At 44.9% G+C, this 22,481-nt stretch overlaps 1 protein-coding gene and 1 pseudogene across 9 annotated transcripts in view; one reads left to right on the top strand and one right to left on the bottom strand.

The window, feature by feature from the left end:
* Window positions 1-22,481, top strand: part of Dab1 (DAB adaptor protein 1) — a 1,169,406-nt gene that overhangs the window by 880,918 nt on the left and 266,007 nt on the right. For all 9 annotated transcript variants that reach the window (XM_036177323.1, XM_036177321.1, XM_036177320.1 and 6 more), the window contains one exon: window positions 21,925-22,126. In XM_036177323.1, coding sequence (XP_036033216.1) covers window positions 22,060-22,126 — 67 coding nt within the window. In that variant the 5' untranslated portion in view covers window positions 21,925-22,059. The remainder of the gene's footprint in view (window positions 1-21,924; window positions 22,127-22,481) is intronic.
* LOC118577220 lies at window positions 11,440-13,593 on the bottom strand (annotated as a pseudogene).

Below are 22,481 nucleotides of genomic sequence, written 5' to 3' on the forward strand. Positions count from 1 at the left end.
TTCCTCTGTACACTTGGAATGGGGGCTGGCTTCCATTCAGTGCACAGAGCACTTCCCTCCAGTTTCCTATGTGAGCTGGAGCTTTAATAAAGCCATTGTATGACCTGGGTCTAACAACAACTAAATTGACCCTAAGTGCCTTAGTGTGTGTCCTGGTGATGTTCCCCGTGGCACTGGGGATGCCATACTACCTTTGGCTGAGTTCCTTATCAAAGAGAAACCTCTCAATTATTATAGGAGGCATCTGCCTAGATAAAGTTCTATGTCCCTCTCTGAGTCTCAGCCTCCCTGTTGCGTGAAATGAAAGGTACAGGCCATAAACTCCCTTGGCTCTGGATTCTCTTACTTGAGCTTCCTGAGTTAGAGGCTGGGGAGTTGGTGAGGGAGTCGGATGTGGGTGGAACAAGGACATGTAAATATTATTTACTTTCATCTTTGTGAAGAGGAACAACGGTGGGCCAGGACCCATTTGCACACTTTCTTCAATATTAATATCACAAGACAAAAACTAACATCCCAATCTCAGAGACGGATGCTAGCAACTATGGCCAGAAATTAAAGGCAACCTCACCTCATGCATGGTCACTGTTTTTTTAACACCGTGTCTTTCACAGTCACATTGAGAAGGAGGATGTATCCACACCGAGCAACACTGACCCAGTCAGCATCAGATGAAGTTGGCTTGAGCTGACTGAGATGTCCACAGATGACCTTGGCTTGAGTGTAGAGCCTGTTGGAAATAAAAGGTGTGGGCATTTCAGGTCATAAAGCATCCAGGTGACGTTAGCTTGCCTGATCAGGGTTCATTTATTGGGAGCAATGTCTAATGCCATAAATGTGTGTTAGTCAACAGAGCTGGTTTTCCTTTGCTTTTCCAGGGAGGCAGAAATCTCCTAAGTTATTCCCAGGCAGCCACAGCCACACAGATATCTGAGTTCTTTTTCTCCATCTTGTGGTTTGACCTGTTGAGCCTGGATCTCAGTTTCCATTGTGACTTCAATGTAGATATCTAGAAGGTCAGGACTGTTTCACAGTCTCCCCCATGGGCTGGGTGCATCCCCGCTCTGGGCCACCAGCCTGTCATGATATGAGAGCTCTTTGTCCTGCCCTAGGATGTCAAGGACAGCAGCAGTCACTGGAAAACCATGTTGCCTCTGGTATTTATTGTACATGGCAGCTGTGGAGCCAACCCATCAGCAGCTGGGCACAGTGAATTTCTAGAGCCTCATTCCAATACCCTCCGGTAGTTTGTTGAGTGAGAGATGTTACTCTGTCCCTTATTGGTGGCACCAATGTAATTTTGATAATGAGAACCAGGTTAGTGGGACAGGGAGTAGAGGATCTTCCCTTCCCTTCCCTTCCCTTCCCTTCCCTTCCCTTCCCTCCCCTCCCCTCCCCTCCCCTCCCCTCCCCTCCCCTCCCCTTCCTCCCCTCCCCTCCCCTTCCCTCCCCTCCCCTCCCCTCCCCTTCCCTTTCCTTCCCTTCCCTTCCCCCCCTTCCCTCCCTTCCCTTCCCTCCCTTCCCTCCCTCCCTCCCTCCCTCCCCTCCCTTCCCATCCCTTTCCTTCCCTTCCCTTCCTTCCCTCCCCTTCCCTCCCCTTCCCTCCCCTCCCCTTCCCATCCCTTCCCTTCCCTTCCCTTCCCTCCCCTCCACTCCCCTCCCCTCCACTCCCTCCCCTCCACTCCCCTCCCCTCCCCTCCCCTCCCCTCCCCTCCCCTCCCCTCCCCTCCCCTCCCCTCCACTCCCCTCCTCTCCCCTCCCCTCCCCTCCCCTCCCCTCCCCTCCACTCCCCTCCTCTCCCCTCCACTCCCCTCCTCTCCCCTCCACTCCCCTCCACTCCCCTCCCCTCCACTCCCCTCCACTCCCCTCCTCTCCACTCCCCTCCACTCCCCTCCCCTCCACTCCCCTCCACTCCCCTCCACTCCCCTCCACTCCCCTCCACTTCCTTCCCCTTTTCTGTCTTTCTTTCATTTGTTGTTTATTTATTTTGTTCCTTTCTTTCAAATACATAACTGGTTACTCCTAAAGTTTTTCTCCTCTAGGGTCACATGGCTAGTGGCTGCTGAGAACCCCAAGTCTAGATTACAGAACTGCTGACTAGCAAAGCTCTTGCGTTCTCCAGAGCCTGGCCCCGATCTGTACCTTGCTAGCCTGTGTTTTACCACACCCTCTTTCCAGCATGCCAGACTAGAATCCTCACTGTCCTTAGGTTGGACTTGGCCCATTATATTTCTGTCCCAGGAGTTTCAGACTTTCTGTTCTGAAATGTTCTTCTCCAGCTTCTCCATGCCGCACACTCCCACCTTCTTGAATGTTTTTGCTCTGGTGCATACGCCCCTTCCCTGACAACTGCCTTAAAAACACGTACTCCTCTCCAGTGGAAGTTGAGATGTGCACCCCCTCACTCCTAGTTTCTTTCCTAGCACATCTGGCATGTTATGTTTGATTTATATTTCTGTTTACTGACTGCCTCTCTCCTCCAAAACATAAGCTACAATCCAGAACTAAATAACCCGTGGCAAAATCCCCGCCTTAAAATGCACTTCAACAGTCCGTTAAGTGTGTAAGTCAGCAGGTATATTTAGAGTGGAGAGGTCTGTGTTCTGAACCCTTGCCCTGATTGCATTTGCATTGAACCCTTAGCTGTGCCTCCCCATATGACCACACCCTGCCCCACTCCTCTGCTGATCACTCCTTGAAGTCACTAGCTGTGGTCTGAACTGTGCCCTTTGCCCTCTCTGCTCCTTTAGTGGCCGGTGTGTCGCTGGAGGGCTGGTGTCTTCCTGGGGGTTTGCCTCTGCAGCTTGGTGAACATGGGTACTGTGCTATTTAATTTCATTTAACTTTTTATCTCAGGGTCGAGATCTTTATTAGAAATGAATGTGTTCTGGCTATGGGGTTTTGTTTGCTTTTGGCGTGCTGAAGTATTTCCCATGACTTCTTTCTCCCTATGCCTGAGGATCTGAGCACTTTTTCTGGAAGCCACTCTGTGAAGCCGCCTCGGGGGAAATTATGTTAGAAAGAGAGGGCGCCTTCTCTTGAGTATGCAAAAGTTTGCTTGTCTTTTTAATTCTTAAAGTGCTTTTCTTTTCCTTAAAGTTCTTGTTTTACTTCTGAAAATACTTGCATCTCAGAGCAATGTTCCTGGAAAAGTGAATGACTTTAATGTACGGTAGTGGGGGATGAATTCAGTGATGAAAGTGATACTGGTTTTTGGACCCCAGTGGTGTTGAAGATAGACTGGGAACTAGGTGACCTGGCTAATGGTTCTGTATAATATTCTAATCGAGTGACCAAGTCTCTAAGATATGGTCCCTCCTCTGAGTAATGACAACTCTAAGCCTTTGATATAGGCCGTCTCCAGTAACCTGTCCTGCTTTTCAGTGCTAGCTTGGAAGCCTTGAACACTTGGGGGCCTAACTTGCCCTTCACTGCACTCCAAGGGTGGGAGACCTAGGTGGACCACCCTCCTTCTCAGAGCCTTGCTCACTTGGTCTGTGCATTGAGGACCAAAGTCCCTGTTAGGTATTTTCCAAACAGCATCAAGAGCATTCTATTTGGGCATACTAATGTGAAGTACTTTGGAGCCCTCGGGCCTTGTGATTATTTGAAGCAACTTACTTTATCGTGTGATTTTTCTGGCTGTGTGCCACCCGAATGGAGGGATAAAAGTCAGGAGATGAAAAGGCATCGCACATCATACTGACGATTTTTAAATTCCGCTTTTAAAATATACTGGGTTTATGTCTCCTTTTTGAATTCTTTTTTTTAATCTCCACTTTACATTTTAAGTTCTTGACTTGAGCTTGGGGAAAGGGCTGTGGCTTTCATGCAGGTTTTCAAAGGCCTATTTGATAGTTCCAGTTCTTCACCTCTGATTTTCCATGGGTGTTTCCCTCTGGAATTCCTGAGGGGAGGAGAGCTTTCCTAGCTTCCTGCTGATCACATGACCTCTCTTCCTCAGTGGACCTAAACTGCTGAAGCCTAGATGTTCACCGAAGGCAGGGGATTTACAGGGCCAGTTAACTGCCTTGCCTAAGCTGCCAGTTAATGGGCACCTAATGAAGACCAGCTCAGTTTTTATTATTATTATTATTATTTTAGTTAAAACCCAATTAAAAGTCTGGAGTAATTAATTTACTAGTTGGGCTCCTGGAAGCTGTTTAGTGTGAATCTGGTTATCTTGCTCTTGATTCCTTGGTTCCTGAAGAGTGTTCCCAATTTAGATAGTAACTTTAATGGCCAAAGGTTGAAGTTCCTTCTAGAGAGAACATCCTCAGTCAGGTCAGTAGTCCCATAGCCTTGGACAGGGATCAGAGACTGGGCAGATAGCGAAGCTTGTGTGATCTAGACTCAGCAGATGAAGGAGGAGGTGTGGCCTCACTGGGTGGGGCTGAGTCGAGAGGTTTGCGGTAAAAGACCCAGCTTTCTTAATGTCATTCAGGATGGGGATAACCCACACTCACATCCCAGTCCCCATGGTCTTCATTTTAAGTCCAGAACTGAGATTGTCATTAAGGATGTATAATAAAGACCCAGGAGTCAGGTCCTATTTGCAAGGTATGAAGAAGGATCCTTGGGCCAGAAGACAGGAGTTCCGGTTCTTTTTTTAGCTGTTGTTTGCGTGGCTTCGCCATTCAGGGTAGAATGATCCTGCAGCATCTCCTTTACTTGGTTGCCATGTGGATAGAAAGAGAACTCAAAAGAGAAGGTAAACCAGGACAGTGGCTGTGAGCCAGACAGTACCTTCTGCAGATCCACTCTTCCCCTGGGTCCCTAGGTCCCTGCCCTTGCTCTGCTGCTGTACTCAGACAAGGCTTGCTCTCCTCCAAGTAAATGAAAATGGGAGGTGAGCGTGGGAGGGAGGAAAGGAGAGAACAAGCTGCTCAGGCCTCAGCCTCCCCTTGAGCCTCTACCAACTCACCTCCGCTGCCCTGCCGAGCAGGTAAGTTGAGTTAATGATGAAATGTCAGGAAGACACTTGGGGGCTTTTAGAAACGCCCCCCCGCCATGATGTGATGAACAGACATGCTGTCGGTAGGCAGAAAAGCCATGCTTGGGTCTTTAATCACTGTGTTGCTTTTGTGAGTTGTAATCAAGAGTCCTCTTGGAGGATGGTGGTGGAACACCCTCAAGGACGTGAGTCTAATATTCCTCTTAAAAGTTGGCGTGAGGAGAGTCTGCCCAGCAAGCTCATTCTTGGCAGGCAGAAATTAATCTGAACTGTTCTCCGAATTTACCAAGTAAGTGCTTGCCTGAATAGACAAGGAGCCTAGGGGTATTTTTTGTGGGAGTGATGAGTTGTGAATTTCAATATGATATGTGTGTTAAAAAAAAATAACATCGGTCTGTTTTAAGAGAGAAAAGAAGTTTCTGAGTGTTTGGCAAAGCAGGTTATTTTTAAACTGAGAAAAAATAGTATTGTAGAGATTTGAAAGATTTCACGGCTTTATTTATTCAGTTAATATATATGTGGGGGGTTTCTTGCATCTTATTAAGACAGGGACAAAGGAAAATGCAAGGGAAATAGAAGACCATCTGTGCCCTCAGGTGGCCTTCAGGCTCACTGGGGGACCAGATGCAGGTAGGACAGAGTGACAGCTGATGCGAGGCAGGCTGGTTTGATGGAGACATTTGATACTTAATACTTTAAATGAGGTATGCTTGGGTATGCATGGGTTCTGTCTGAGAAGTAGTATCTAGGACTGAGTGTCCCGTCAGTTCTGTGCCTTAGTTTGTCCTGCTGCAGAATGGGTCTAGTAACAGCTTCCAGGCTAAGCAAAGATTCAGTGAGACAGGAGTAAGTCATGTTTAGCACAGACCACGGCATAAAGATGGCACACTGAGTGTCATGCTGTTCCCTTTCACTGTCTCCTTTTCATTTTCTGCTCCATCCTGAGCACATAGGCACGGGGCTCCTTGGACTACTGAAGTATTGAAACCGTGACAGAATGTTTTTCATAGGGTCTGAATTAGGACTTCGAGCAGGTGTCCTCTCCTTGTCCCTCTAGGGCTCTCACTTCCCTTCCTCGACTTTCTCTTTTTAATCTCAGTGACTGCCCTGTGAGGCCCACCTCAGTCTCATTGTCCATCTGCTTATCTGTCCACCCTTAGGCCTCCTGGATGCTTATTGGAATTGGTGAGTTCTGAATCCTGGCAGGAGGAAATGAAGCAGGTCTGTGGTTTCCAGCCGCCTTTGACTTTCTTCTACTGGGATGCCTTTGGTCTAGCACCAAAAGCCAAAGCTCTGCTTAAAGCAGCTTTTCCTCCTGTTCTGGACAACCTCCACCAGGCCCGGCAGTAATGCCACTTTGTCCCTAGGGTCCTACACTGTCCTTTGAGGTGTTCCTTAAGCAAAGCTCACTCTTGTATAAGCAATCTCTTTATGAAATCTGAATAATCTTACTGTGAGCTTGACATCTGATTCCCGCTGAAACAGCAAAGAGGGTACTGAGTTTAAATAGGTGAGGAGGTGTGGTATTCCATGGCCAGTCAGGTTCTGAATCTGTGTTTTGCAGATGTAGCTGTAGCACAGGTTTCATATGTGGATGAGGACAGAGATGTACATTGGGGGAGGTGTCCTGGACTGGCGCCTGAGGATCAGGCAAAGTTAGTATGTATATCAGATCTCATTTCTCACAACAGAAATATTTTTTGACAATTGATTTATTAATTTTGACAAATACACATTGACTAACCAATTTTTAGATAGCATAAGAGATAAATATTGGAAACATTTTCCTTTTTATTCCAAAAAATTCTATACTAGTGAAATGGAGAGAAGGCAAGGCAAGTGATGTGTATTGCGTTCCTCTCTCACTAGGAGGCCAAGGGTGGCATATGTCACCTCTGTATCTACTCAGAAGCCATTACAATAAAGATTCCAATTCTCACTTCACAGAAGTCAGAGATTTCAAGAGGCCATCGTGTTGGGTCATGTGTCAGGGTGTTGGTGGAGGCACAATTTGACATCTCAAGAGACGTCTGTGAGTCTGAGGTACTCATAGTTTTGTACCCATAAAGTGAGCAGCATTAATTTAAGGATTTGAGCGACAGTTATCCACAACTTCAGTCAAGCACACCTACTAGCCTCCACCTCTTGGCAGAGCACATCATATATTACAATAGTGTTACATGGTGTATATTCTGAGTCATTTGATGTATCTCTGGCCAGCTAGAGTTGCAGGGCCTTAAGTAGCATGCACCCTATTGCGCTTCTTGACCAGCAAGAGTAAGGGGTCATGCTGGCTCTGAGGCTCATGGGAGCTATCATATCTGTTATTCCCATCTCTGAACTCTGCTACCTGTTAGAACCACCTGGGGAGATTTTCATCCAATGCCCAGGATGTACCCACACAACCTGTAAAATGCAAATGCCAGGGCTGGACTGCAGCTGTGCTGACGTGGACTGCTTGCAGTGTTCTTGGGAGCTGGCATGTGTGCTGTCTTCTCAGAAACAGTCGTCCGCTTGTGTGCACAAGAAGCAGGTCTGTGGTCCAGGAGGTGTCTACAGTGAGAGGCATTGGATGTTGACCAGTGGATCTGAGAGGAGCTTTTCTGGGAGTGCAAACAGCCTTCTGTGGTGCTGGGTTGTTTGGGAGTTGCCAAGAGTGATTGCATTTTTATGTTTCTGTGAGATGGTTCAAATAAATACTCTCACAAATCAGGGAACAGCAGAAACAAGACGGTCTTTGTCAGAGCATCCGTCCTCATTTATGGCCTCAGGAAAACACAGCCCCACGGTTAGCGCTGTTGCCTGTGCTTTTTGTCAGGGAGATAATTGTGGAAATTGGGTTGCTTCCCGTCAAGTGCAGCTCCTTTTGTGGAGGAAATTTGAGGCATCCATGTATCCCATTTTACAGTAATTGAGATGGGACTAGCAGATCATTAGCAGTGCAAAGGAAGACAATGGCCTGTTTTTGGAAAGGAAGGTGATAAAAATTTGACATTTGAGAAGAGAAGAGAAAAATAGGATGTCAGTGGTAGGAGAGATCATGACACCTGTCCGTACTTTCTGTGGGGAGAGGATGGCTTCTGTTAGTGGGGCCCTTGTGTGGGCAGATGGCAAGAACTCTTGCAGGAGAAGTAGTCTAATGATCATTGATCTGGACGGTGTTGGGATGAGTCCCTGCCCAAGGTCAGCCTAGAAGCCAGGTAGCATGGCAGCATCTGTTGCATGCATTCCTCAGCTCCCTCCTTTCCTCCCTCCTCCTCCTCCTCCTCCTCCTCCTCCTCCTCCTCCTCCTCCTCCTCCTTCTTCTTCTTTCTCTCTCTCTCTCTCTCTCTCTCTCTCTCTCTCTCTCTCTCTCCCTCTCTGAAGATAATGAAATGCATCTTGTGGAAGGGAGAGTAAATTGGGGCCTGATATATTTTAAGTAAATCAGGTTGAAGCTGCCAAATGCAGCATTTGTTTATTTAAGGCCCACCTTTCTGAGAGGGACTCATTAAATAATTGTTTTTTTCTGTCTGTAAGTCCCCAGGGGACAGCAGTAGCCTTCTGTCAGTCACACACATTGCAAGGAGACACATAGAGGAGAGGAACAAGGTTCAGTAAGGAGGAACAAATGACCGATGAATGCTGCTTGGCCAGTGCAGGAGGGGTCAAATTGATGGGGAGCACTGTGGCTAAAAGGACCCATGAGGGGCTCCTTTAGGATTGCTGTGTTGGTGGAAGCAGTACAGTGATGCCTGGGCCTCTGCCCTGGGTGGATGAAGCAGGAGACAGTCTTTGTTCCATCTCTCTGAACCTCCAGCATCTCCAGTCAGCTTTGCAAAATGTTGCTGAGAGGCTGAACATACAACTGATTTGATTGGCAAACACTGATTAATAGCTTTGTTCTGAAGGAGAAAAGAGCCTGTTTTTGTTTAGTTTTGTTTTGACGTTTCCCCCTGAAGATTCTTTTATCTGGTGTAGTCAGAGAATTTCTCCTGTCCTGCCTGGCACCAAGGTCCTGCAGCTGCTTATGAAATAATCATTCAGAGGCTTAATATTAATTATCAATTGTATGGCCTAATGGCTCAGGCGTCTCACTAGCTAGCTCTTATAAGTTAACCCATTTCTATTTCTCTGTGTTTTGCCATGTGTTCCATGGCATCTTGCTCCTTGGGCGGCTGGCTGGCATCTCTCCTCTCTTCTTTTCTTCTTCCTGTCTCTCTCTACAATTTCCTGCCTAGCTATAACCTGTCTTGCCATAGGCCAAATGGCTTTATTTATCAACCAATCAGAGCAACACATATTCACAGCCTACAAAAAGACATCCCACAGCAATCCGGGACTTTTCAGACAAGGGCCATTGAATAGCAGAAACTTTTAAACCAAGAAACTCTACTAATGTAGCCATGCCATCATGCCCCATTCTGGTTGTTAACCTCTAGGTTGTTAACTCTGGTAACACCTGAGCTAACACCATAGTGACAGAACCTGAACTGTCCCTGTTCCCCTCAGATACCCCTGAGGTGTCCCCTTTGATAGCCAGTAGTTACCCTGCAGCTGTGAAGACTGGACCAGTGTGTGTTTTTATCTACATGCTTGCCCAGGTTTACTTGCTATTGCTATAACTGAATTCCTGAGACTGAGTGGTTTATGAGGAAGTTAATGTTTCTTATTCTCTGTCCTTGTTGACTGTCTTTATCTCTATTCATCTCTCTGCCTGTCTCTGTCTTTCTGTGTCTGTGATCTCCATCTCTCCGTGTCTCACTGTCTCAATCTCCATTTCTGTGTTTGTGATCTCCATCTCTGTCAGCTAGAGCTTTGTTTGTCAATATGACTGCCACTCACTAGCCTTTCAGAAGTCAGGTATAGAATACCTTCTCTTCTGGCTTAAGTCCGTATCCTAGTTACTGACAAAATCTACTCTACCTGCTGCTATTTGGTCCCAGGCTGAGGTAGATCCCTATCTGCTATGTACCTCCCTGCCAACTTTCCTCATATTGCACAGTGAGGTTGTGCAGTGCCCATTGCCTGCCTAGGAACCACTTGAAAGCTTGATAAAGCTGGGCTTTATCTCTTTCTGAGCATACAGAGTAGTAGTAGAACAGGCTTTCAGGAGCCACTTTCTCAGTGACTTCTTCAACTTACCTTTATGTTTTCTTATGTGCTTCCTGCACCATGCACTGGGTCCTGTGTCTGTAGATGCTGTCCTCCAGTGGTGGTCAAGTATGTTTCTACTTATAGTGGGGTAGTGTGATGCCTAATTAAGACTGTATATACATAGCTGTATTAAAAGGATAATAAGGGAACTGGAAAGATGGCTCAATGGTTAAGAGTACTGACTACTCTTCTGAGGACCTGGTTTGATTCCCAGTGTCTACATGGCAGTTCATAACCATTCCTAACTCCAATTCCAGAGGATCCAATGCCCTCTTCTTAGAGCCAATAAGATATATAGATGATGCCAGTTCCAGGGGCTCTGCCACCCTCTTCTAGCCTCTATGGACACCATACATGCATGTGGTGCACAGATATACATGCAGGCAAAACATTTAGACATATATAAAATAATAAGAACTTTAAAAGATAGGAATTAAGACTGAGAGAAGGCAAGGAGGCAAGGCTGGAAGAGAGCAACACTGAGCAGAGGGAACGAAAGGCAGGCAACTGAGAGTTCAGCTTCTTTTACTTGTCTTCTGACAAACCCACCAAGATAGAACGTTTCCCTATTTTACAGATGAAGAAACTGAGGCTGACTAATTAGATAGCACAGGAAACTAAAGGCACATAGGCAAGCACTAGGAGTCAGTGGTAGAGTCAGGCAGCAGTCCAACTCAACTCAGTTGCTCATTGAGTTCAGAGCCTGCCCCTTTGTGTATGTTGTCGTGAAATCAGAGGCCAGGGCTTTGGAGAAGGGCTCATAGCATTGTAAACAGTGGCAAAATGTGACATGAGGATTACACACTTAGCCTACCTTCCTGTATGTCTGTCTGTCTGTTGGGTTTTCTTACTTTCTCTAAGTTTTTTTTTTTTTCCTCTGACAGTCTGACCTTTTCTTTCTTTATTGTTAGGTAGAACATAAAAATACATAAAGCATGAAATAGAGATTTTCTTGGGCTTCAAAACTAAAAAACTTTTTTCTGAAAGTATAAAACATGAGAGTACTCAGAACAAGGGTGATCCGGCAGGCCGAAGGCAGCGGAGCAGGGCCACTCCTCTCCCATAGCCTGGACCTCGCAGGTTCTCAGGAGCATCCGTTCTACCCAAACAGCTCTCCCCTCCAATAGTGAGCAAAGGGGGAAACACAGTCATGAAAAGCTCCTTCTTCTGGCTCCAAACTGAGGAAGAGAACACATTTCCTCCCCTAGCTTTCCTGGGCCTGATGCCTCTTACCTGGCATTTACCAAAACCCATCCAATTCAGTCCCTAACCAAACCCAGAAGATGCCCACAGTTTACAGGGAGGGGAAGAGGCTGGTGTGATACCAAACAGATCTTTATTTGAAGTCATCACTGGTGCCGTTTCTTTCTGTTGATTTGCTTGCTAGCCTGCTCCTCCAGCTGCATGGCCAGGCGCAGGGCCTTGATGACTTCTTGCAGGGCTGAGAAGTGCCTGGCCTGCAGTGCCAGGGCAGACTCCGCTTTGTTCACAAAGGTCTCCAAGTCGTAGTCAGGCTGATCGGTCATCTCAAAGAGCTCAAGCCAGCCTGGTCCTTGCTGTATGATCTCCTTGAGCTCCTACATGGCCCTCTTTTCCAGCTCCCTGATCTGAGTCATGGCTTCATTAAAGCTGGACATCTGGGAAGACAGCTCCTCCTCTTCCTTGGTGAAATCAACTGCCTGTGAGGTTCCATTAGAACTGGCCTCCATCTCCTCTGTCTCCATTTGAGTTGGCTGCTCTCCATTGGGCCCACTGTGGGAGCTCAGCTCCTTGACTCTGTCTGCGTATCTCAGTGTGTCCAATGTGTACTCACAGGAGCTTATGCCTGCTGAGATCATGGCACTCATGCAAGTCCTCGGGTTCTTGACAATGAATGAGTCCCTCGGCACCTGTATCAGCTTGCTCTCACGGAAAGGGGTGTGAGCCTTATTCTCTCCCAGCGCCCTGATGCACTCCTTCAGAGCTAGGAGAGACTTGTTAATCTCTGCACCCTCCATGCAAGTCTGCCGGTCAGCACTAGAAGTGTCGGCCCCTCGTTCATTCCCTGCCAGATCTACCAAAGAAAATTTTCCACGTAATCTCCCTTTGGCTTGAAGAAGAATATGGAAGCAGGCATGGGGGCAGGAGGAATTGGAGGTGGCGAATGTTTGTCCAGAAGTCCTGCAAGAGCTGCCCATGTTGAGCATCTTGATGACATCATCAGCACAGTTAACCAGGTACTCCTGCAGTCCCACAACCTGCACCTGTTGCCTGCTGTCTTCTAGTTCATGTAACTTAGCCTTCTTGTTGAGCAGATCAAACACCTTCCCATTGTAGATCTCAAAGAATGTCACATAAACTTCTAGGTTTAAGTTCCAGCAAGGCTGACTCTTCAAAAGGAAGACATCCCGGGAAGCCATTGCGTAGATCCCTTTAGATGCATTCTGAGATTTACCAGACAGGTCTCTACCCATTGTATGAGTCTTCCCACTGCCTGTGTGCCCATAGGCAAAGCAAGTTGCTTTTCCCCCTTCAAAAATCCTCTGCACCAGTGGCCTTGCCGTGAACCTGTAGACAACTTCATTTGAAGCTGTTTCATCGAAGGCAAAGTCGAAGTAGAACACCTGGTTCTCCAGATACTTTGTCAAGTCCACTTTTAATTTGGGTTCATGCACAAAGAGGAAACACTTGTTGGGAACAGAGACCACATCGATTTCTTTCTTGTTTATTCAGTGGGTGCTTCCTAACACAGACACAGATCCTGTGTTCCTCAATAGGATCAGTCACAGTAAGTGGCTGACATTCCCTAGTAACCCGAAACTCTTTAATCATCCAGGCAAATTCCCAGTTTGGAAAGCTGCTGTCATATTTCTGAGCTTGCTTTATTCTTATTTCCAAGTTCTGGGCCCTCTTCTCTTACCGCTGGTTCTTCATTTTTTTTCCATTTCCTTCACAATACATGATTTCCTCCGAACTGAATTCCCAGGGTTTGCAGAAGACATGCTTCGGGTGGGGTGGACTTGTTCTTCTGTCTCCTCACTGACCATCGACAAGGGTAACTCTGTCACTGCAGGGTAGGAGGGCCTAGGGAAGCCAGTGGTAACTGAAAACTGCTTTCGAGAGTGTATAGCCACAGGCAGCTCCACCTCCATTTCATTCTCCTGAGTGGCAACTCGAACCTCTGGGACAGTAGACATGCGAGTGAACCGGTTTCAAAGACCTTCTTTTGGAGCTGGAATTTTGGAGTTGACTGATCTGCGTTTTTGCTTCGGGACAGTTACATTTTCCTGCAGTGGCAGATTGTCTTTTGGGTGTAAGGGAAGAAGTTGTAAGAGTTCTGGGTTTATTGCAGCCACATCATCAACATTGATCTCTTTGCCCTTTGTGTTACCTCCTGTCCATTCCACTGAAACACAGGATTTCTCCAAGTTCTCTGTGCTTGTATTGGCACTGTGAATTAAGCCATTACTGCGTTGAATCTTGATGGAGAGACCAGGAAACAATTGGGTGTGAAGAAACTCCATGGACTCTGGAACAGCAGACGGTAAAGCAAATGCAAGAAGCTTGGAGACTATGCCTCTGCTAAAACAGAGCAGTATTAACGCCGCCTAAACCACTGCAGTTTCAAGTTTTTGGATTTTGTTATTGTTGTTTTGTTCTCTTTTCCCATCTAGGGTTTCATGTAACCCAGGCTGGCTCAGATTTACTGTGTAGCTGGGGTGGCTTTGAATTACTGATCTTGCTGCCTCCATTTATTTCCCAAGTGCTAGGATTGTAGGCATGTTCTCACATCTTTTTAAATGTCCTCAGAGTTACATAATGAATTTCCATGGTCCTAAAATATTTAATGAAACTTTATGATCCATCAGTGAAATGAAACACCCCTAAGTGTGCCATGTGGCTGTCAAGGAAACTCCTTTAATATTGCTAAAACCTGGTTCTGACTTTGTTTAGCTTCGAATTTGATTAGATAAACGCGTTCTTCAGCATCATTGGCTGCTGGAGGCTGGCAGACACTTGAACAGTGGCCCCTGCCTTTGAGGAGCAGCATTGTACTGTAACAAACATTTCCTCAGAGCTTTCACTTGTCCCTACTTATGTCCACATGTAGAATTAATTTCATTACCATCCCATTTTACAGTGAGTAATCTGATAAACTTGGTACACAGTTTATTTCTAGATTTTTTTCCCTAAGAAAGTGAGACCCAATAGATATTTCATAGCAAGGTATCATTTACATTTTACATTAATTTTGAAAAGGAGAATTGTGTTTCGTTTATAAACTATTTCAAATGAGTTTGGCCTACATCCATTGGACTTTCTTTAGTACTGTACTGCTTGGAGCTAGCAAGATGGCTCAGAGGGTAAAGGTGCTTACTCTGCAAGTCTGGTGACCTGAGCCCCATCCCTGGAAACTATGTAAAAGTAGGAGAGAACTGATTCAATGACTATTATGCTGTTTCCTGACCTCCACATTTATGCTCTGACATTGTGCCCCTTGTCTGTCTGTGTCTCTCTCTCTCTCTCTCTCTCTCTCTCTCTCTCTCTCTCTCTCTCTCTCTCACACACACACACACACACACACATACACACACGCACACACACACTCACACAGACACACACATGATAATATAAATAAATACATTTAAACATATAAACAAAAAGTACTTCTGCTGGTACTGTGTGCTAGGGTCTCAGCTAAGCTATAATGTATGTATGTGTGCTAAGATCTGAGCTAAGCTGTATTGTTTTGTTTGTGTGTGTGTTTGTGTGTGTGCGCATGTATGTGTATAATGGAAATCTCAAAGGTTGGTTGAAAAGTAAAGGAATATGAGTTCACATAAGCCTTTTACTTAGGTGCCATTGCTAATGTTTTATCCCTTGTATTTTTTCATGTATAGGCATCATGTTCTAGGTATTACATGAATGCACACATATGTGCATTTGCATGTACACAATTTTCTCCTGGATCATTTCAAAGTAATCTAGACACATCTTGGCCCTTTTCTTCTAATTACTTGTAATATTTTTCTAAGAACAGATATATTCTCTTGCACAGCTATAGATAGAAAAGTTATCAAATAAACTTAACATTGGTACAGTATTGATACCTAATGTAGTTTTAATCATTAGAAAGATTTCCATTGTGGTATGTGTTTTCTCTTTACAACAAGATCCTGTATAGAGATCATATGTTCCCTCTAAACTTTCTCTAGCCTGCCTTTGTGGTTTACTGCATTTTTGGAGAACAAAACTGTCCCTCACTGTCCCCCACCTTGAAAGGTGTAACCTGAGAAGATCCCTGGTCAGGAGGCTTGGCAGGAGCGGAGATGCTACATTCTCTGTGCACCTCCCTTCTTATTGACACTGGTCTTCATAAACTAATCGAGATGTTGTTCAACTCCTGTAATGTATGATTACAAATATCCCCTTGGAACCCATAGATTAAGTGGATGGACACTTTAAGACCTGTGAAGTCCTGTTCCTCATCAAAGATCCCCAGATCTCCATTTGTCTAAGATTAGACGGGACTGGCCTCTACTCTGATGGCTGCAAATGCTGAATTGCAGGTAGTGCTCCCTAGTCGCGGTCACTCAGTGCCCGAGTCAACTCTATACAGCAGCCTTTCCATCGTCCCCTTGGTTCATCTGTCAGCAGGGCTGGGCATGTCCAGCATGGCTCCAGGGATCTGGACCCGATGGAAATGACAAGGGAATAAAGAAATGACAAACACATAGAAACACAAAAAAAGCTGGGACCGGGTGGAATGGGCGCTGGAATGGAGAAACCTCAGCCTCCTGTAAGCTCAAGTTCTCCTACCTGGAGTTGAACAGAGAGGCAGTAATTGAGTCCTGCTGAACAAGAAGATGAAGTGACAAGAAGGTGGGGTTTATGGTACACAGCTAGATCAGTAGAAACAGTATCTATCAAGAAATACTATAGGCTGGAAGAATCCAGGGGGCAGCTATGGAGGACATTTTCTTCACATACTGTCAACCCTTGTTCCCTTGAGATGACTTTTTATCCCAAGCTCTGGGCTTCTTCATATGGCTGTGCTCATGTCAACAGCATACATTCAGCAGGACTTTACTCACTCAGGGCTTTCTGTGCTTCCTACAGGTGTGGATTTGTAGCTAGAGTTTTTCTCTCTGGGTCCCACCAAGCCCTGGCAGTCCCATAGCCCACTTTTAAAATAAACATACAGATGCTTATATTATTTAAACTGCTCGGCCATTCGCTCAGGCCTACCACTGTCCAGCTCTTACTCTTATACTCAGCCCATTTCTGTTAATCTATGTGTCGCCACATGTTCTGTGGCTTTACCTGCTACCTTTACATCGTGCTCCCTGGACGGCAGGCTGGCATCTCCTCCTCTCCGTCTTCCTGTTCTCTCAATCTCCTCTCTGCTAGTCCCGCCTATACTTCTGCCTGGCTACTGGCCAATCAGTGTTTTATTTATCAGTCAGTCATCCACAGTAGTGGATTCCTGGATTTCTGTTTTGTTCAATCATGTATCACTTCCTATCATCTTGCTGCTTGAAGTCTTCCATCTGAGGTGGCATTGTCCTAAGACCTTTTCTTCCTTAGTTTCATTGAGTACTTCCTCACTTCCTGGAAGAACATGGCATTTGAGGCCGGTCCTGTTCCTCTACACTCTAGCCCTGGCTTCTTGTGTAAAGAATAGGGCTAGAGGCCACCCTCCAAGTAGGAGGTATCTCGCTGTTCCTGGAATTCTGTGCTGTTTAGTGGATGAAAACACAGATGCACACCTCTAAATACACACATTTAATTACAAACACACGTGTTTAGGTTTCATCCCCTGAAACCTCCAGTTTCTAATCTGCCTCCTAGCATTCTTTCCTGCATTATTCTTTCTGTATACTCAAACATCTTTTCTTCCCAAGAACTCTGACTCCCAGGACACAAGTACACTCCTTCCTTGCTAGGCTTGTAAGGTGTCAGAAATAGTTTCAAAAATTTTCGGCCTGTCACATTACAGAAAGAAGAAGAAGAACCTGATAAACGTGTTTGGCATTTACTTTTTAAATTTTGAACACCCTCCCTTCCCAAGATGGAGTGTATGCAGTCCAACTTCAGATTCCTAAGTGACTTGATCTGTCTTTCCTGCCCAGTCCTACTATGGCTGGACTTTTGGTTCTCATGCAGCATAAAATGGAAGTAACATGCTCCATTGTTTTGTCGCCCTCTGTTCTCATTCCTGTTGATTTCCAGCTGTATAGAACAGTGTACAAATTCCACAAATAACTATTATCTGAGAATGGTCACCCGCTGCCATATCACTTCAACCTGCCACCTGGTCACTGCACCCACCCAGCCTATAGAAGTCATCATGACTCTTATAGAAGTCATCACTTTCATCTGGCTAATTTTCCCTGTCCCTTTTCAAAAGGACACCAGACTTAGGTCTTTCTTGCAACAACAACAAAAGGTGGCTTGCTTCCCAGATTGAGCTGGCCTTGCTGTGGAGGCACCCTCTTTTACTTTCAAATCCCTCATACCCTGTGACACAATTCTTAATTTACTGATGAGGAAACCAGGGTTGCTTGGCTGCACCTTGCAAGCACTGTTCCTTGTTGAAATGGCCAGTTTCATGTGCTTATAATTTGGACACCATCAAGAAAGATGCCCTGCAGTACCAACCACAACACAATGATAGTTGGGTGTAATTTTCAATGCTGCACATATGAAGTCCTGATCCTGAACACTGTCTTCAAATTTCCAGGCACTCATTGTCTTTTTTTTTTTTTAAAGACTGGAATATGTACCCTTCTTGGTATGTCATATAAGACTTGCATCAAGCTGGAGGAGTATTATTGTAATTTTTTTTTCAGTTGAGGTGCAAGTTATATAGCATAAAATTAACCATTATAAAAGGTTTTTGTTACACTTATCACAGATATTTGCAAATACCAGCTGTCATCCCTATCTAGTTCCAAAATATTTTCATCACCACCCAAGTGGACCTTGTTTCCATTAAGTAGTCTCTTTACTACCAGATTTGTCCATAATAATCACTGATCTGCTGGATTTACCTACCTTGACTGTTTCCTTGAAATGAAATCATACACTGTGCAGCCTTCTTTGTCTGACTCCCTTCACTTGGCCTTTGTTTCCAAGGTTCCTCCATGTTATAGCTTGTACCATTGTTGCCTTGTTAAGTTTAACAGCTGATTAATGGTCCAGAGGATCGAAAGACCACATCACATGCTCCTTACTCATTCTTCCGTGGTTGAGTAAGGAGAAGTGAAGGGGGTGAAGTGTGCCTTGTGCTTTATTCTATACCAGCTGTTCTCAACCTGTGGGTCACGGCCCCTTTGGGGTCAAACAGCCTTAGGAAGGTTGAGAACCCCTGTTCTATACGAAGCCACTTATTCACCGTGTCACCTTGGATTAGCTCCTCACCTGTCTGTGGCCCAGGTTTCTCATCTGCTAAAGAAAAATATATCTAACCTTTTACATTGATGAAATGATTGAATAAGCAATGTCTGAAAAATTTGTAGCCATCTTACCACAAGACTCCATGATGGGGAGAGAGAATATAAATCTGCATTATAGTATGTGTTTTAGCTTATGTTTGTGCTGTCAGTTACCCAAACCTCCTTGCTTTTGAAACAGGGGTATCTGTCTCTTCCGCTTTGAGGTAGGGTGTGCTTGTCTTGTTCCCCTCCCCATCCCCCATCGCACCCCCAACATGGGATTTTACATTTCAGAAGCAGTTCACCAGACAGAATGTCTGTAGTGGAATGTTACATAATTCACATTTAGACTTGAAGAGCTCATTATAAAAAACCTGACACACTTCAGAAATATTAAATTACTGCAGATTGTGTGGAGCAAAGAAACATTATTGAAGCATTTCAAAATTCCAGGCTAGCCTGAATTTAACTGATAGGGTTTCTCAGCTTTTACTGGGGAAATGATTGGAGTTGTCACATGGTTTCTGGCCCCGAAGGACTTTAATCTCCTTAATTACAAAGAAATGAATTTCCTAAATAATTTGGAGTTACTTCACAGAATTCGCTCAACCTCTGGCTCTTGGAAAATTAAAGGGGATGACAGGCCCTTGCTGTGTGCACTCTCCACACAGTTTTCCTATTGAAGTTTCCATTCAGAATGGCTCTGGTGTTTCCTGTCATTATTGATACAGGGAAGTACTTCAGAGATACACAAGTAATGCTCACAGCACTCAAACGTATCACATTTTGCCAAACAAGTGACTCTGGATAGCCAGGGGAAATGGAGAGGTGCTAGATGCTGGCCTTTGAAGTGGAAGAAGAGAAAATAGTCCAAATTCTATTCATTTTCGTACAGTAGCTTTTAAAATCTTTAAAATTGTATAAATCCATGTCTAAGCTTTTTTTCCTCTCTATTTAGCAATTAGGTACCTACTGGGTACAGGGCCAGCAGGTTGGGAAGATCTGATATCCTACCCCTTCCTATATTTTGTTCATCCTCAGAAAGCAGACTTAGGCTGTCCCAGTTTCTCATGGGCATGTGGTCTCATACCAGACACGAGGTCTTGGTCAAACCACAAAAGATACTCTGACTGACCTCATATTCATGAAGTGCTTGCTAGCAGGGTGTACTTGGCCATTTTCAGTCTTGTGACAGGTGTGATTCCACATAGTTCCACAGGAACTTCATTGATTTGGCAACATTAGCTTCATCATCCGGGTAAAGAAACAGGCAGGGAAAACTTAGTGACTTCCTCAATGTCACAGAGCTAGAAAGCTCCTGAAACTCTGGACTTAGCCAGAAATGATGGTATAGATCAAGGAGAGAGATTCCATTTTAATAGAGAACTCAGAACTTTTTCTAGTTGGACTGTTATTTTGAAGCAAGCCTCAAGGAGTTGGGTGAATGTCAAGGCAGAACCAACAACAAAGAACTGATGGAGCAGAAGCAAAAGGGGAGGGTGGGGAGAGGACCCCCAGTGAATGGCCTTCCTGCCAGACTTGAGCTTCCTCTCATTCATTAGATTATTAATTTTCAGTCTCTTTGCTATTTCATATAATAAGACTTCCACCCATAAAATGATACTCGTTCACTCACTTATGTATTTGTTGTACATGTGGTTAGGGGGGTTCTTTCCATTGTGTATGTCCTTTTGACAAAAGCATGGTTCTTTGGGACCATGCAGAATGGGGCTAGTCCCATGTGCAGTTTTAACAACTTTTCATGCAAAGTAAACATTGCCCCTTTGTGGCCCAGCATGACTGGCATTTATATCTACTTTGGTTCTGGTCATGCACATAATTGCTGTCCCCCACAGAACTGAATCTTCTGCTGGGTCTCACTTCTTTGTGGACTAGTGGAAGGCTTTGATGATGTCTTCCTGGCCACCAGAGTTGCACAGTGTTTGATTACACCCGGTCTATACTAGAGTCTAGCAATTATTTATTGTAGTAAAATGATAGGTATTTTGAATATGTCATTGTGTGACCAATAATTGTGATTCTACTGTCCCTGATGGGCTGTGTCTTTGGAAAGGAGCTGGCATGCAGATCATGCCACAAAGATAGTGAAGACATTCTCATTTTTTAATGTGTGGCTTCAGAAAGTCCATTCTACACAGGCAATTATCTCTCTTCTTTACTTGTCACTTTAGATCCTCTAATTCAAGAGCTTACATAAAGAGATAGTGGCCTTTGAAAAAAATAATTAGGTTATTTTAAAAAATATAACCAGGTATCTTTGGATAAAGGTGGACATTGCCTCACAATTAGGCTTTAATGTAATTTTATATGGCTTTCATATTAGGCCTTAGAGTTAAGCCATCTTTAATTGTCATGATTAACAGGGTTAGGTGATTAGTCTTTTTGAGCTGCAACTGGCATTCAAGGTCAGCACTCTTAGATTAGACAGTTCCAGTTCTGTGGAATGAGCTAAAAAATGGCTGCACTATTTCAAGAACCATTTCAAGTAGGCATTTGCTTAATATTATTGTAAGTGGATAACTAGTGAGATGTTTATTCTCAGTGGAGTCTCAGCTACAACTATCAGATAGGGGCTGGGAAAAAACTATTGACAAAGGCAGGACATTTATTCAATTTAAATGAGATCCAAGGTGACAGTGCATGTGCAGCATTAAGGTCAGAGTATTGAGTGTATCTAGTAAGTGCATAGTAAATGCTAACTGTAATGGAGGTGTCCATCTTGTCCTAATCATCATCACTCTCTGAACAGCGTCTGTTCTTCACAGCATTCAGTATTGTGCAATACAAGCTTAGGAGAGACAGAATGAACAAAATGTGTGTCTCCGACAACCATGTCTTTTTCTTTCTTTCCCCACATTAAATGCTTGTCTGCTCTTATAGCTAGGAGAAAAGCTGACCTAAAAATTGGCTTCCTGCAAAGTTTCTCAGCCCCATTTGTCACCTTACCCTTGGTGCCCAATTGCATGTCAACTCTGTGTCCCCCCTGATGCCTGCCAGTGAGGGACAGACTACAGGTCACTCCCCTATGATCTTCCTTAGCTGCCCAGGCTCTGATCAAGCTTGGTTGATGGATGGGAGGCCCATTGTTGAAAATGTCTCCACAGGGCTGGTCAGGAAATATGTCTTTGTGATATTTTCTGGGGGGCATCTAGTGCTTGGCCATCAGGAACATGGGCAACAAAGAGCTGGGGTTTGCTGCTTTTGAAAACTGAAATTTCTTAGCTTGCTCATTTGTGGTTTATAAACCCTATCCATGGATTCAGGAACTCAGATGAACGAATTTGTGCACCAACACCAAGCTGATCTTGCTAGTGTGTGTTTGCTGGTCCAGTTCCTCACCTTTCCGTTCCGCTCCAGAAGGATCCTGACTCTGAGTATTCTTGCTTTGATTTGCAGCACTCCGAAAGAGTGAATGACATGCTCAGCCTGGGCTGTCCTTTCTGAAGGGAGGAGCCTTTCTTCTGGAGAGGATCCTCGATGAGCCTGGCCAAGGCCCGGGGTCTGTGTGAAGAGGACTAAGGATTAAGTAGGATGTCAACTGAGACAGAACTTCAAGTAGCTGTGAAAACCAGCGCCAAGAAAGACTCCAAGAAGAAAGGTAGGGCTGTCTTTGTAAGGCCGCTTTTCTGTGCAGTGATAAAGTTAACTCTAGAATAATACAGAATCAGAGTGATGCAACAGTTGTTATTTTTATGGTGATTGTGCGCTCATATTTTGACGGCTGTTATTCTCTGGTAAATCCCAAGCTTTTGTGATACAAAACAACTGTCTTCTAGCCATTTCTCCATCAAGATCAATCCCTTTTGTCCCCAGTTGCCAATTCTGTTCCCACTCCAGACTTTCTGCCTGTTGTGTTTCTCTTTTGCATATTGCCATGCTTCTCAAACTCTGACCAACACAGTCTCTGGAGGGCTAATTAGGGCTGACTGTGGAGTCCATCCCCAGTAAGTGCC

The sequence above is a fragment of the Onychomys torridus genome, chromosome 2 (genome assembly GCF_903995425.1).
Source record: "Onychomys torridus chromosome 2, mOncTor1.1, whole genome shotgun sequence".
Lineage (NCBI taxonomy): Eukaryota > Metazoa > Chordata > Mammalia > Rodentia > Cricetidae > Onychomys > Onychomys torridus.